This window comes from Choristoneura fumiferana, chromosome 30 (genome assembly GCF_025370935.1).
Source record: "Choristoneura fumiferana chromosome 30, NRCan_CFum_1, whole genome shotgun sequence".
NCBI lineage: Eukaryota > Metazoa > Arthropoda > Insecta > Lepidoptera > Tortricidae > Choristoneura > Choristoneura fumiferana.
This window is the reverse complement of record NC_133501.1, coordinates 559,679-577,119: the sequence shown is the minus strand read 5'-3', so window position 1 is coordinate 577,119 and position 17,441 is coordinate 559,679. Positions and strand designations below refer to the sequence as shown.

Sequence of the window (17,441 nt, the reverse complement as noted above, 5' to 3'; positions counted from 1 at the left end):
AATGCCAATAAACCGCCGCGTCTGTTCGTCCGCACGGCTTACGCTTGACAATAACTGCGTGTCTATACCACGGTTTCGCGGTATCGCAGTAACTCAGTGGGTGCGATGATAAGCGACGATCGTCATATACAGTCGTTATTCCGAGACCTTATCATAAAAATTATAAGTATTCCTCAAATCTCTACGAATTAACGTCAGTGTCGGTTTAGCATTGTGAGTGCCTTTAAAAAAACCTAAATATACTATCTAGGTAACGTCAAGAGTGAATAATGCTTATTAATTTTCTACTAGACTAAGAAACCTCCGGATAACCGCAGATGTGATTCTCTAAATAAAACTAGTACGAGCTCAAACGATCCTTGACCCAGCGAAAATCTGTTGCTGTCTAGCGAGTTTAGTACCTGCAAAGGTAGAGATAATAATTGGTTTCCATCTAATCAGCAAATAGTACTTTTAATCTCCTTATTCCCAGTGGCAAGAGCACCTGGCCCACAAGCCAGACCCAGCCGCCATGCCGCCCGGCGCTGCTGAGGCACTGAAGGAGGCCGAGTCTTCCATAGGGAATCGTGTCCTCAAGACGCACCCTGACTACGTAGCCCCTCCCGGGACACAATACGCAGCTGCGAGTGTGTGCGATTAGAAAAGAGGTAACGTAAAGCATTAATTAGATGTAGAGCGAGAAATATCATGCTAGTTGTGTGGTAGTTGACCAAGAAATTCCTTTACTACCCTTAGGTTTAACATCCATTACATAAGTTGAAATACGGACGCATTGCCGGCCCTTTGAGAAAACAGTAGTAAAGCTCGTTTTTTGAGAAAATCCCTAAGTTCGGTTCGGAAATATTGACTAAGTTTTGCCATCTGTGACAAAAAGTTCCACAAGAAATGAACTGCAGTTGACCACCAGCTATTGAGGTGATGAGAGTATTAAGCTGTTTCTCCATCGCACCATTCATTACCGACTTTCTTTCCACATGGAAAGATGGAGAAACAGCTTAAAACTTCAAAGACTGTAATTTTAATGACATAGACATAACTTTATTCAATATCAAAAAGTATAGTGACTCTTAAAATAATACACAAATTACAAAATCGTTTAAGGATGTCGAACAGCAACTTAACTTACTTATATTACTCACTTGGCTTTGAATATCCAATCCGTACACAGATTTACGACAACAAACGCGTGTTCAACGAGAAGGTGCTTCAGTTACGCGATCACAAAGTGCACCTAGTGACCCAAATGAAGCAGATCGGGGAACGTCTGGCGGAGATCCGCGGGGAGATACCGGCTAAGATGGTGCGCCCGCGCCGCCGTGCCGACAATAGACGACGAACTCGAGTTCCCGGAGAAAACCTGAGGTATGATGGTGGCATTCTGTAGCAAAGATGGGCTAGCAGTTAGGAACTAAAAGTAGATAAAACTAGCGCTCCCTACCCTCATTACACGCCTCAGCCCAAAACAAGGGTCGATCAAGACAGCACGGCACCACTCCATTGTAGCTGGAAGAGATACAGTGCTGAGGGCCCTGCGGATAAGGTAATTCAAAGTAGAATGGTTAAAATTAATTTAAATTTGTAACCACTTTGTTATATTAAATTAGAATGTATCTATGTAAAGAAATATTAATATACTATGCTAATATATACTCTTCACCTGACCAGATAAAACCAGAAGTAAAGCCTGCCACCGGTCGGCAAGCAATGTCCAGTAAGAAGATGGCGGATCGACGCGAGACATCCACTGCCACTTATCCGCAACCCAGAGTACGACAACCAAGAGTCACCAGATTCGTGCCTCTTTCTGGTAATGATCTAGATAAGCAATACACACTATTTCATTTTGACTGTATTGTGCGTATTTTATACGCACAATACAGTCAAAATGAATAGTGTAAAAATTTGTTCAGTCCTATTTTTTCTTCAACCTATCATCATCATCCCTTGAGTGACTTCCAGTTGCTTCGATTGGAAGCGGCCTGCATATGCCCGCCGGTTTTGACCACAATCGCGCCTTGAACATGTATAGTCCATCAATTTCGCAATGTAACCTAACTTCAAACTTCATTCCAGAAACGCGCCCCCTCGCTGCATCTTGGGTATTGTTAAAAGCTGCACCAGATCTTGAATCAACACCTGAAGAAATTGAAATACGAGAGAGGCGTATTGAAAGGTGTCTTACTTTATTACATTAGTTAAAATAAATTTATGTACCTATATACTAGGCGTTATCCGCGGCTCCGTCTGCTTAGAATTCGGTTATCGCTATCCCGGGGGAACTGTGCAATTTTCCTGCATAAAAACTATCCTATTCCCGGAAGGCCGGGACTCAAACTATCTGTACACCGTATTTCATCTAAATCGGTTCAGCGGTTTAGATGTGATCAAGTAACAAACAAACAATCGCACAGACTTACAAACTTTCACATTTATCATATTAGTGGGATAAAATAGATTTTTCTCAAACATGCTCGGAAATGTATGCGTTAATGTCACGAAATGGAGACATGAAGTTTCTCATTTATGGCTCCCTACCACCTCCCTACATAACTTCTTGGCCTAGTCCATGAAGTATGTATGAAAATCCATTATTGTCCGCTGCTCTAACTTTTTAATTTTGCTTACTAACATTAAACTAACAAAGGAAAAATTACGAACAGCCAACCTGGGATGTTTGCATATGTGTGTGTATGCGTGTACGCTGCGTCGTCACGCACCCTATGAAATTAGTAATAAATCAGCTTTGCCACAACGCGGTTGTTTCTGTTGCTCCATACGTCTCAGTGTCGATCGAGGATTCAAAATTACCCACGCAAAATAAAAATAAAATAACGATAATGTCACAAATGGGAAATTTGATCAGCTTTGATTATAAAACATGTGAGTGGTCAATATTTAGAACAAAACTGACTTACTATCTAAAGGCAAATGCAGTAACAGATGAGAATAAAAGTGCAGTATTGATTACACATCTTAGTGATGAGTCATACCGTTTGGTGCGGAACTTAGCGTATCCGAAGGATGTGGATACGTTGAGTTATGTGGAGCTGCTGACATTACTCAACGAGCACTTCAGGCCGAAGCAGTGTACCTACGGGGACAAGGCGAGATTTTACGGGGCAACTCGGAACTCGGGCGAAACCTTGGGAGATTGGGCGGCGCGACTACGAGGCCTAGCAAGCCTTTGTGATTTTGGCGACGCACTGGAGACGGTTCTCGTGGACCGTTTCGTCCTAGGCCTGGGACCGGGCCCGAGCGTGACAGGTTGTTCGAACAAAACGCTTCGTCGGTGAAGTTAGCGGAAGCATTACAAGTAGCGGAAAAGGCGGAATTGGCTAGAGACGCCAAAACGTTCATGACGAGCAATGCGGCGGGCATCAAAGAGGAGCCACTATTTCGCGTCTCGACCGGGGGCGGCGGCAGCCGAGCGAGCGGCAGCGGCAGCCGAGCCAGTGGCGGCGGCGAGCGGCGCGCCAGCGGCGAGTCGCGGGGCGGCAGCAGGATGAACACAGATGCTTCGTATGTGGCATGAAGAACCACGATGCCGGCAAGTGTCGCTATAAAAACTATAGGTGTCAAAAGTGCGGTACAGTTGGTCATTTGAAGAAGGTTTGCCAAAACAGAGTGTCACGAATAAACAATATTGACAATGGGCCTAGTGAAGATTCGGCAAAGGAAACATGTTGCGACGAATGTCAAATTTTAATTTAAGGTATGTCAATCTTGAACCAATTCAGATTAAGGTAAAATTAGGTACTAAACTTATTTCTATGGAGCTCGACTCCGGTTCTGGTACTTGCGTAATCGCGGAGTGTTTATACTTAGAATTGTTTCCTGATTATCCATTAGTACCTAGTAATTTACGAATGTGCCTTTATAACGGACATAAAATTTCACCATTAGGCTATTTTACAATTGAAGCAACTTACGAAAAACAAACTAAATTGATAAATATTTTTGTTGTACAAAACGGGGGACCTCCCTTGCTCGGCCGAGATTTTATGTCCGCATTTGGTCTAGTTTTAACGTCAAGGTTGAATAATATGAGTGAAGACCGCGATGTACTCAGATTGTTGGAACAATATCCTGAATTATGGCGAGACGAACTCGGGTCATTTAATAAATTTAAAGTTAATTTAAAATTAAAGGACAATTCAGTTCCTAAATTTTTCAAAACCCCGTACCGTACCCTTTGCCCTTAAGAATAAAGTAGAGGAAGAAATAAATCGTTTAGTAAGTTTAGGTATATTAGTACCGGTTAACCATTCACAATATGCCACTCCCATAGTTCCTGTTCTTAAGGAGAATGGGAAAGTTAGGATTGCAGGTGATTTTTCCGTAACATTAAATCAAGATCTAGTAATTGACAAATACCCGTTACCGCGGATCGAGGAAGTGTTTGCCAAAATAGGGGGCGAACATTATAGTAAAATTGACCTTAAGAATGCCTACAATCAATTTTTATTAAGTGACGAATCCCAGGAACTTACCACTATCAATACCCAAAAAGGATTGTATAAATATACTCGCTTGGTGTACGGGTTAGCTAACGCGCCTGCGATATTCCAAAAATCCATGGAAACCCTATTATCGGGTATCGACGGAGTAAGTTGTTGGCTCGATGACATTTGCGTCACTGGTCCTAACAAGCATTCACACCTCGAAAGATTAAAAATAGTTTTGCAACGACTAAAGGACGCGGGCCTAAGACTACAGAAGGAGAAATGCGAATTCTTCAAAAGTAATGTTACGTATCTGGGCTATGTTATTAGTAAGGATGGTTTACAATCATGTCCAAGTAAAGTTAAGGCTATAATTGATTCACCAGATCCCACCGACGTAGCGGGAGTTAAAAGATTTTTAGGAATGGTGAATTATTATAGAAATTTTATTCCGAACGCCTCTGCTGTAATGAGTCCGCTTCACGATTTACTCCGCGCTAACACCGAGTGGGTGTGGGGCGCGCCGCAGCGACAGGCTGTGCAGCGAGTCAAGCGCGAGCTGGCGTCGGAGCGCGTGTGCTGGCGCACTTCGAACCGACGGCGCAGCTCGTGCTGAGCGTGGACGCGGGCCCGGCCGGCCTGGGCGCCGTGCTGGCGCAGCGCGACGCCGCCGGCCGAGAGCGGCCTCTAGCGTACGGCTCGAGATCGCTATCGAGTAGTGAAAAGAATTATAGCCAGATTCAAAAAGAAGCCACGGCTATCATTTTTGGAATAAAAAGGTTTCACCAATATTTGTACGGAAGAAATACCCCATTCGTCCTAAAAACTGATCATAGACCGCTCGTTTCGATCTTTAATTGCAAAAACAGGTATTCCTATGACGTCAGCGCTGCGCTTGCAAAGGTATGCAATCATATTGTCTGCATATAACTACGTAGTGCAGTACACATCGGGCGGTAATAACGTAGCAGCGGATTATTTTTTCGCGCGCTCCTTGAATGACAATAGCAGTAATTCCGGTGAAGTTGAAGTTTACGATAAATACTGTTCATTAAACTTTCTGAATGAGAATTTACCTGCAGTGTCAGTTAATGTACAGCAAGCGACTAAAAATGATAATGTATTGCAAACCGTTTTAAAATATATGAATCGGGGGTGGCCTAGAAAAATTAAATGTAGCTCAATAATTCCATATTTTCGCTGTAAATCTGATTTACAGATTGAAAATGGATGCCTGCTACGAGGTCCAAAAGTAGTTATTCCTCAGTCATTAAAAAACCGTATGTTAAATGAATTACATAATTCACACTTAGGCATTGTTAAAATGAAAGCCAATGCTCGCAGCAGAATGTGGTGGCCAGGCATCGACGCTGATATCGAGCGACATGTCGGCGGCTGCGGCGTGTGCGCCGCGGCCCGCCGGCCGTGGCGCGGGTACACATTGACCTATATCGTTCGCTTCGGAGGTAAAGATTACTAAAGCGACATTTGAACCAACTTTAGAGAGAGCGATTTAAAGTTTTTTTTTGACGAAAAAAATTCATAACTCTTTTCTTTGTGAACACATTCTAGAATTTCTAAGACTATATAAAAGTCATTCAGCATACTATGAACTGAAATGTATAATTTTGACCAAGTACAATAGTTCAGAAGATTAGGTGGCGCTTTAGTCATTCGTCTCCAACTTTTTGAGACAACCGCAATAAGGTAAAAGGACTAAACGTAAGAATTGGTTTATGTATATCATAATTTCAGATGACTAACGGGATATTTATTCTAGTTTTTTTATCTTCATTTACTTAATGCGTTAATCAATTTTCTTATCAAACTGTGTTTATGCTTATTCACCAATAATCAAACTATTTTACAACTGCATAATGCTTAAGCACCATTAAATGATAATCATAAAACATTACAAATACTAATAGACTTGCAAGTTAAATGTTTGATATACACATACTAATTTTTAGATTACTTTAACGAATGATCACTAATGGACCGTCTGCAGGGCTACTACGAAACTCGAAACTCGAAGTTCGTATCGTACTGTCCCTCTCGCTCTCGTATTAAATAGTATAAGAGTCAGAGGGACCGCACGACACGAACTCCGAGTTTCGAGTTTCGTAGTTAGCCTGCTGACTTTAATCAATATTACTAATTCAAAGAAACACAGGAAATCGTAGAAACTTTTAAGTTTTATTTGACATGGTTCTTGTATCGTTATCTGCCTATCGTCAACTATTGGGGGATAAAGCTGTTCGCGTCCGTGGCCTTTAGCTCTAGTTACCCACACGTGTCCCCTAGGTAGCGCCAATGATGAACAACCTCATTCTGGTGGTAGGCTTTCGCCGCGGTTTGTCACCCCACCTAACTCTAAGTTATGCTGCAACGGTCTTAGGAGTAGCCATGTGGAGGGACGGGTTGGACAGGGACTTGCGTGCAAACCGGTTTCGGTGCCGTCAGTTTGCTGCACCGAGTGCCTGTTCGTGGAGGATAGCGGAATCCGAAGCACAGTGCTCCGCTGGCCGACGGCAGTAGAGGTTTCGCCAACTTTGAAAGGCTGCCCCGTTAACTTGCGAAAAATCCCGAAGATGTGCTGTAGTGCCGGTTGGCGACCGTGGAGGGAACCCGAAAGCCGTCTTTGGGGTTCGGGCGTCCCCGCAGTCACCAGACCAGGCTCCTTGTGTTATGGCTCATTTTCGTGTGCTGCTGGGTGAGCAGCACTGTGTCTGTTCAACTGCCGTCTTTTCTAACCTGTTAACTTTTGTCTTTCTCATCTCCTTCTTTTCTTCAGGTGAAATTACTGGCATGTGAGGTATCCCATCTTAGGCCTCTAGGTTGGCAATGCGTCTGCAATACCCCTGGTGTTGCAGATGTATATGGGCGGTGGTGATCTCTTGCCCACCGACTACCCACACTACCCAGGGTACAGCCTGGAGCATACTTTTAAGCCACGTGCTGGGGTCTGCTTGTACGTTCGTGATGACATCTGTACTCAGCGTCTCCGCAACCTTGAGGATCCTAGCTTTCCATTCTTTGGCTACTGATGGACACTGGGTGTGAACAAACGGTTTACGCTCTGATCTATCGGTCGCACAGCGGTGACTTGGAGACGACCAGGGTCTTTGATCACTTCAGTGTTACGGCAAGGTGTGTGGTTCAGCAACGGTATCCGCTTGCGTAGTTGGTTTTCTTGGGGGACTTTAATGCTCACTGCGAGGACTGGTTGTTCCCGTACCAAGTCATGGCCCAGCTGGTTAAACAACCGACTCGCATACCGGATGTTGCCTTGCACACGCCTAATTGCTTGGACCTTCTGCTGACGACTGATCCAGACAGGAACAATGTGTCGGTGTCTTCCCCTTTGGGTACTTCTGACCATTATCTGGTGAAATTTGTATCGCAGTACTCTCCTCCCGATTGCTCAATCGGTACTCGGCGAGTATGGCGATACAAGTAAGCAGATTGGGATGAGATGCGTCATTTCTTTGCTTCCTATTCATGGCAGAAAACTTGCTTTCCCAGTAACGATTCGTCGAGCTGCGCAAAAGCTGTTACCGATGTGTTGCGTCAGAGTATGGAATATTTCATTCCTTTCTCTGACGTATCCACTGGTGGCAAATCTTGCCCATGGTTTAACGCTGAGTGCACTCAAGCTGAAGCTATTAAGCACTCTATTTGCTTACTTATTGTGGGCTGATGCTCGATGTCGCAAAGCTCCGGACCGGATGTATACGTTAAGAAACAGCTCTTCAACAAAGCTGCCATGTCCTGCAAAAAGGTCATACGGAAAGCGCGATTCCTCTATGTTGGTTGTATTGGTGCCAAATTTGCTTCCTACCCCTCTAAGAGTAAGGAGAGAAAAGAAAGAAAGAAAATACATTCCTTAAGCGTTTTCGTCCTTAGCCAAATCGGTGGAGTCCAATTTTTGTCGTCCGTCACTGCCACCACTGCTGAAGTCGGATAAGTCGCTAGCTCACACTGCAGCGGAGAAGGCAAACCTGTTTGTCTCTCTTGCGGAAAATTCGCGTCTTGATGATGGTAGTGTAGCGCCTCCCTCCATTTCTCATGTGGTACGTTTAAGCAGGAGGTCAAAATACACCAAATGGAGGTTTTAAGAACGCTGCGTTCTCTGGACGTGAATAAAACTAGGAATAAACTATACCTGGAATTGTTTTAAACACCTGTGCTCCGGAACTGTCTCCGGTTTGACACGTCTGTTCAGGCTCTCCCAAGTTGGGGCAGGTCCGGTATCGTGGAAGATTGCTAATGTGCAGCCAGTACCTACCCAAAAAGGGCAGTCGTGCCGACCCGTCGAACTATCGGCCTATCGCAATCACCTCCATACTATGTAAGGTAATGGAGCGTGTATTGAATGCTAAGTTCCTGGTAGGTATATCTAGAAGGTAACGATCTCCTCAGTGAACGCCAATACGGGTTCCGCCGAAATCGGTCCACTGGGAACCTTCTGGTAAATGCTACTCACATTTGGTGTGAACGTGTTGAGAAGCATGGTGAAGCTCTTGCTGTGTCTCTATTCCATGGCATTCGATAGGGTCTGTACAGAGGCCTTCTTAGCAGGATTCCTCCTGTCCTATGCTCATGGATCTCTGATTTCCTGCGGAACCGATCTAATCGAGTCGTCATTGACGAATGCTCATCTGATCTCATGGCAATCAATGCCGAGGTGCCTCAGGGATTGGTCCTATCTGCTACTCTATTATTGCTGCACATCAACGATTTGCTCATACCCGATGTCTTGGGTACGCAGATGACGCAAAATTGCAGAGAGGTACCTTTCTAACGGCCGGGCCCGGGCCAGCGATGATAAGATCGGGCACTCAGGGAGGTTATGGTACAGCGGACGAATTCGACCTGGGAGGCCATGTCCGACTGGGGCTCGGCCAACTTGGTCCAGTTCAGTGCTGCCAAGACACAGGCATATCTGTTTACCGCTAAGCGCAGACCGTTCACTTTGGCTCCTACTGTCCAGAGGAGGGTATCCTTACCACCTAAAGACCACGTTGTGGTTCTTGTTTAGACCTTCAATCTAGTCTCAACTTCGGTGCGGCTTATTGAGTCCAGAGCGAAAAGGCAGTCATATATTTACCATCGAAGTTAATGCGTCGCACTACGTTAAGCTTTGGCAAGTTATACATTTGATTTTTTCACTTTCCGGATTCGAATTTTTAAAAAGAGACATGTTTATCTGATTCCATTTGGATCTGAAATTCAAGTATTTTAATTATTCAAAGTTGCCATTCAATAACATAATTTGAGCCTTTTATATAGTAAAGCCTAGGCGTTTAGAATAGCTAGATGTCAATTCATCATATTTCTATATCAGACCCTATTTCCGATACATAGAAGTCTCACAATAAGGTTACCTTTTTATCATGTTCCTTCGTACCTAACTCTAATAACAGTCAATAGAGTTAGTGCACATAATTATAATAATTATTTGTTTTACAAACTTGCCTTTCGTAATCACAATCAATTATTTCAGGTTTTGTTGCCAACACGCTCTATTATTGCGTTGATATAAAAGACGCGCATAGTACCTTACCTATCCTTGGTAAAGTGATTGTAACTTAAATTCCTAAGATTAAAGTACAGATTACTTTGGCATAATATCTACAATTCGTACGAAAATCGTGGGTACTTTTACTAACTGGCTTATAGAATATAATTGATTTTTCGTAAAAAAAATACCTAAACACTTATTTTTTGACAATAAAATGACAAATTATTGACTTACTGGACCAAACGTAATCCTTTAATATTATGTTTTTTACTAATATAAATGTTTTCTTTCTTTTGCTATGTTGTAATGACGCTAATACACCACAAATTCTGTTAACTGTTTTGTATTAAATACTCAAACGACTTAAATATATTCTTATCAGTTTAACCAAAATACTAAACGCATCCAAAACTTCAGAATAGACTGGAACAATTTACTAAAGCGACGAAGAATCAAATTTCTTGATATGCAAAGAGTACTAAAACGCCAAATGTATTTAAAGGTGAAAAATTACAAATGACTTAACAATATAATCGTTTAGAAACTAAAACAGGTAAAAGCACTAAAGAGAAAATACTCAATTTAAGCGTCGGATTAGTAATAAGTGTCCCAAATTTCACTGATTTTTCAGGGACTAAAGCGCCAAAAAAGTCCTCTGATCGTCCCGAAACCCAGATAGATCGATGCAGAAAAATTCGCTGATTCCGGTGGTATATACTCAATTTGGCCCAAAGTGTCGCTTTAGTATCTTTACCTCCGAAGCGACGATATGACCATAGGGCAAAGGTCTATTTAGTGATGGTAGACGCATATAGCAAATGATCGAATGCTTGCATATGGCTAACGGGACATGCACTAAGCATTGATATTAAACTAAAGCAAATATTTTCCATTTTTGGCATTCCTAATCTCTTAGTCTCGGATAATGATGTTAAAATAAACTCGGCTGAATTCAATAATTTTTGTTCCAACAATGGTATAGAATACATGACGTCACCCATTTTCATCCCTGTAGTAACGGACAAGCGGAAAATATGGTACGTTTTGTAAGAAATCATTGAAATGCATACTTAATGAAAATTTGTCTCTTCAATTAGTCCATGACAATTAATAGGTTATTTGTTTGATTATAGGACTCCGTGCATTGTACCACAGGTGAAACTCCGGCCAAGCTAATGTTGGCCGTAATTTAAGAACACGGTTGGATTTAATTTTACCAAAAAATCTAATACGACCATCTCAATAGAAAAGAATCAATTAAAAGTCACTAACTGTACAATTCAAAATGGAGATCGTGTTTGGGTTCGTTGGTACAGTGCACGCAAGAAGGTTGGACAGAAGGGGTTGTTATTAATAAGATTGGTAATAGAATGTACAAGATATTTATTAACGATCATCACGTTGAATGTATAAGACATGTTGACCAGATGATAAAATACGTTGCTCAGGAGACTCATGGCTCTTGTTTGCCTGATACAGAGCCTGACGTTATACAGTACCGGGCGCCCCTTCTCTACGATCAGACTTACCAAACATAACAGGCTCCACGTAGAGAGGAGGACGTGGAAAGGAATGATGGCGTGGAGGAGGGGGAGCAATGGACTGATTGTGAGGCTATGGATTCGGAAGGCACAGAGAGGTCTATGGAGGTGACTGAGGTAGCGCAGCCTGTACTACCGTCGCAGACACCTGTGCATCAGAATCGATAGCCAACGCGGTTACGCCATGGCCGCAGCGTTTACGCCCCGGGATCGCATAGGTCCTAAGAAGTAATTGATTAAAGTTTTGTTTGTTTTTGTTAACAGGTACCATTAGGTTAATAAAGGTGGAGGAAATGGGATGTTTGCATAGTGTGTGTATGCGTGTACGCTGCGTCGTCACGCACCCTATGAAATCAGTAATAAATCAGCTTTGCCACAACGCGGTTGTTTCTGTTGCTCCATACGTCTCACAACCACCACTACTTTGTAAGCATTTGCGATACTGCGATGCGATGCGATGCGATGCAACGCGACGCGATGCGTTGCGATGCGATGCGATGCGCCGCGTCGATGGATGGATGGATGGATGGATGGATGGATGGATGGACGGACGGATGGACGGACAGATGCACGAACGGATGGACGGACGGATGGACGGACGGACGGATGGACGGACGGACGGACGGTCGGATGGACGGACGGACGGATGGACGGACGGATGGACGGACGGACGGACGGACGGAGGGACGGACGGATGGACGGACGGAGGGACGGACGGATGGACAGACGGAAAGACGGACGGACGGACCGACGGACGGTCGGATGGACGGACGGACGGACAGACGGATAGACGGACGGACGGACGGACGGACGGACGGACGGACGGACGGACGGACGGATAGACGGACGTATGCCCGAACGGATGGACGGACGGAGGGACGGACGGATGGACGGACGGATGGAAGGACGGAAGGACGGACGGACGGGCGGACGGACGGTTGGATGGAAGGACGGACGGACGGATGGACGGAAGGATGGACGGACGGACGGACGGAAGGACGGACGGACGGACGGATGGACGGACGGACGAACGGACGGATGGACGGACGGACGGAAGGACGGACGGTCGGATGGACGGACGGACGGACGGACGGACGGATGGACGGACGGATGGACAGACGGACGGATGGATGGACGGATGAATGGATGGATGGACGGACGGATGGTTTAGACGGATGGACGGATGGTTAGACGGATGGTTAGACGGATGGACGGACGGACGGACGGACGGACGGACGGACAGATGGACGGACAGATGGATGGACAGATGGACGGACGGACGGACGGACGGACGGATGGATGGATGGATGGATGGATGGATGGATGGATGGATGGATGGATGAAGCATTTCCTCACATTGTTTGAGAAAAGCACTATACAAGCCTCGGCCAGAACAGGGATTGCTGGACTCGTTTACCCCGAACTCGTCCATCAATCCCTTACTTCATGGCCTCTGCAGTAATGTACTATTATTGCGCATTGATAACAAAATAATTAATAATACTGGTAATAAATCGCTGTCGCTGGCCGCTAATCCTGCCGTGAAGTAGCAGTGCTTGCATACTGTTGTGTTTCGGCGTGGAGAGTAAGACAGCCGGTGAAATTACTGGCACTTGAGGTATCCCATCTTAGGCCTCTAGGTTGGCAACGCATCTGCAATACCCCTGGTGTTGCAGAGCTTTACGGGCGGTGGCGATCTCTTACGATCAGGAGACCCACTTGCTCGTTTGCCATCCAGTCGAATAAAATAAAAAAAATACTCGATGTATAGTCTTGGTGCGACCCGTGCCGAGGTGAGTCATAGTGAGGTAGGGTACCCTATCCTATCTTCACCGCCAACTTCGCTGTTTGGCCCCAGTTTACGATGGGTGATATTGATGAATGAAGTGAAGACACAATGTCTCATATCTTTACGTAAATATGGCACTTGGACAGAGGAAATGATTAGTATTAATCGCAAGCAAAATATTGTAAGAATAGTTTTTACACGTAACAGATTATTGATCATGTGGCATAGCGGCTTCTGGTAAGCATTAGCCATGTTCGTCCACCTGATTGCACATGGCAGCACGACTCAACTCTCGACACGACTCTTGCACTTCCTTATAACAAGTTTCATAATATGTATAATTCTAAGAAGATTGGAGTGACTGCTAAGATTTTGCAGCTATGCAACTATCTATCTTTTTTAGACATCTGTATGAGCAAGACATGCTGCTAGCGGATGCAGAAATGGCAGTGCAACAGTTCGACGCTCGTCTGCGGCAGCTGCAACGCGAGCGAATCAGAGTTCAGGAGAACAACCAACTGTTGGAGCTGAAGCTGTGTCAGTTGCATCGCGAGATGAACGTTCTGAACCGGTTTGAAGCGCACGAGGACAGGCTTGCTGAAAGGGTCTATTCTAAGTTGATGCAGGTATTGATAGGAATAAAGAAGCATCAAACTTCACTCATGACATGAACTAAAACCAATCTTCCGCAACCATACGTGCAACATAAAATGATGAAAATTCCCACTGACATTCAGGTTCCAGCACCAGGCCAGCAAATGGGTCTCCTTCGCGATTGACACGGCGTAGGGCTCCTCGGGATTTGCACTTTGTTGAAGGTTTAGGAGCTACGAGCTCAACAAAAACACAGCACAACTCTCTTTAGAAGTTAGAAGACCGACAAAAAGTCGTCTACATCAACAAACGTCCGCTCGGAAGCCTCTTCAGCGTAAGATAGCATCGCCATTCCAGTGGGAAGTACCCTCAAATTAGTGGGAAAAAATATCATCTACCCTTATTTGGCAAGAATCGAACAAACACTAACCTTCCTTGTTACTTCCTGCTTATACTTGTCCACAAACGTCACACGTACACATCCAACCAATGATTTTTAGATGAGCGTAAGCACAGAATAAGTTATAGTACAAGTAAGGCGTTAGTACGAACTAATTGTATAGGTCTTTGATGAACCATACTACTAGATTCAAGATCCCATACAAAATCAAAGCGAAAAAGTGGCCGTGTTGCTTATGTCATAGACAGTCTTATACTCATAGCTATATATCTGTTTTACCTTCTAAATTAATTTAAATATATACCTTAAGTCTAAGCAACAAAGATTCAAATAATAGTAATTGTATATAATACTTACGACGTATCGTCATAAGACAAGCAAAAACGTTCGATTAACAAAAGAACATTCATCTTTCAAAAAGATGTCATTCTATTTTAGGAACAGGGTAATAATGGAGTCGCAATTATTATAAGACAGATAGTTTTTTATTTCACAGAAATATAACACAAAAATTACATATAAAATATTGTCATGAAACGAAATGTTCTTATAGATACTTAACTGAATTAAGTTAACTAATTAGAAAATGGGTGATTGACAACACTTCAAAAACCTGCTTTCAAATTAAAACACCATATTCAAATCGGTTCACCCGTTTAAGAGCTACGTACGGTGTCACAGACAGACACACAGACACACATTGCGGTCAAACTTATAACACCCCCCTTTTTGCGTCAGGGGTTAAAAAGACAACATAAATGTTTTACCAGATTTGACGTCATCGATTCGGTTAATTCTGTGCACTGTATTTTGTTTGTTTCACGAGAATCTGCAATTAACGGCAATATTATAAATATCATACATACGGCTTGAACTTGAAGCTTTACGTCTTCTTTAATAATATAGCTTCACTTCACCTCGCCACACTTAATCTTATATTATTTAAACATTTATGTAACTTTACCTGCAATTTTGGAATCGCCATTTTCCGTAATCTACGCCTTTGGCTATTTCCAACTATGTCAAATTTATCAAAATGAATCGAACATACAGTCGATTTTTGTGCGGTCTGTAAAGTTCTTCTTCTCTTTCTCTCGCGACAATAGATGTCCATTCCGCACAGCGAAAAGGATCACTAGGAAATCTACAAAAAAAAATTTAAAATGAGAACTACTCTACGAATTTTTTGTTCCAGAAACACCGATTATTGGCAAGATGGTTGGCCAAACAATAAATTATTGATTTTTAAATGTAAACTGCCATTTTTACGTACTTTAAATAAAATACTGACTTGTACTTACCTAAAGAAGGATATTCCTTCAGAAACCCTACTGTTACGGTGGCTGTTTCCGCAATTTATAAATGAACATTGTGGCATTTTAACACGTCCGCACTTTGGCTCTGGTTGACGCGTACTGTCAGAAATAGCACAAATTTATTTTGTGCTCTTATTTCTCTGGCCGTTTCAGAGCTGTGACCTTGAATCTAGTAGTATGGTTCATCAAAGATTTAGGTAGCTAAAATATTATAGTTATCACCAGTTTGCTTAACTTGTGCTAACTTATTCTCATTGAAATTTACATCTTTTACATGATTGTTATTTTATAACCCTAACCTCACCTACACCAATCTGTTTTACCGAAAATTATGTTATATCAAATGAACGTCATTTATTTGGTTTGGACACGTTTAAACTACATTTGTTTTGACACGTTCCCAAACAATGTTTCTATAAATTATGGTGCGGTCTAAGTATATATTTCTTTAGGTGCGCGGTGTCCAAGACCAAATAGTGGATTGTGAGCATCGCATCGAGGAACACTATGTCGAAAAGGAGTCTCTTAACGAGCACTGTGAGGAGCTGCAGAGGGCATTCAAGAAGTTAGTGCAAGACAACAAGTTCGCTGACTTCCTTCGGCGGATCTTCAAGAAGAAATACCGCCCACCACGGGACAGGGACTCTGATGGTAAGTACGCGCTAAACCGTGTAACGAATTTTGATGATAAATCAAAGGCCTTATTGTTAAGTCTAATCTAACAACACTTGTAATTACAATCGTTTTTACAAAACCTTTCTGTAATTTATCGAATCAGGCATTAGGTACTTTGCGGAGGTCCATATCAATGAACTAAAACTATTACTTTGCTCACCCGCGACCTTATGATAGCTACGTTTATGCTAGATATGCGTCTCCATGCAGTTCCTCCACCTCCGCACTGTAAAAACACGCACAAATCACAGAAACCCATCTATCACCACCACCACACTACACTGACGCGTTTCGAACTCAACTAGAGCTTATCTTCAGAGCAACACAACCGTACACCATGATATCAGATGTTAGACTTAAATTTTTAATTTGTCACTGTAACTCTTGTTGTTCGTATCTGTACTTAGGTAAGGAATGTCGTGGGTGAGCATAGTATTTTTTTTAGTTCATTAAATCTTTCTGTCACACGGCGAAAGATGAGGGTAGTAGTTAAATACGGTCGGGAACGTTTTGACGTTAGGCAATACGGTCACAAGCCAGGGTGGGTTACTGTTCTCTGCTGACATGAGCATAAAGCCGAGTTTAGACTTGCAAGAAAAAACCTTTTTTTTAGCAGGAATCCAACTTTCTCATAAATCCAACTTTTTATGTCGTTATACAAAAAATTGCATATCTTAACTGTACTACGGGCAAAGAGGGCTAAGTAAATTCAACTGGCCCATAATATATTTATCATTAAGCTTTATGTGCCCAATCATACCATTCGGTTGGAATAATGCGAATACAAGTTCATAGAATAAATAAATTGGAATCAGGCGAAGACACGTAATAAAAGGTTTAAAAGTTGTATTTATGAGAAAGTTGGATTCCTGCTAAAAAAGAGAAAAATCGTGCAAGTTGCATTACATTGCGAGACCGTAAAGCCAACGAGTTTGTAGTGGTCAATCGAGCGCGTTTAACCATATCGTCGATGTATAGATACATATATTTAAAGCTATGACTGTATATTTATTTATGCCCTTGACTGTATACCTAATCTCAATAGGGAATATTACTGCATTTTATCTCGTCAGAGTGCAGCACTAGCATATACTATATGTTTATGGTTTTTGAGTATCTTAAAATTTCCGTAGGATGCCGTAATATCATGTTAATTCCAT

General features: G+C 42.9%; 1 protein-coding gene, 1 long non-coding RNA gene and 1 pseudogene across 2 annotated transcripts; 2 read left to right on the top strand and 1 right to left on the bottom strand.

Annotated features, from left to right (window-relative positions):
- Positions 1-511: 511 nt before the first annotated feature.
- LOC141444441 (cilia- and flagella-associated protein 44-like) lies at positions 512-16,328 on the top strand. Its single transcript, XM_074109988.1, has 6 exons — positions 512-592; positions 1,169-1,300; positions 1,666-1,807; positions 2,074-2,173; positions 13,700-13,922; positions 16,059-16,328. The coding sequence occupies exons 1-6, from the start codon at positions 512-514 to the stop codon at positions 16,326-16,328; spliced, it is 948 nt and encodes a 315-aa protein (XP_073966089.1).
- On the top strand, positions 2,759-3,532 carry LOC141444403 (uncharacterized; annotated as a pseudogene).
- LOC141444812 (uncharacterized) lies at positions 14,818-15,621 on the bottom strand. The gene is made up of 3 exons (XR_012453212.1): positions 15,592-15,621; positions 15,255-15,434; positions 14,818-15,119 (listed from the first exon to the last, which is right to left on the bottom strand). It is a non-coding gene; the product is annotated as an uncharacterized lncRNA (long non-coding RNA).
- Positions 16,329-17,441: the final 1,113 nt, after the last annotated feature.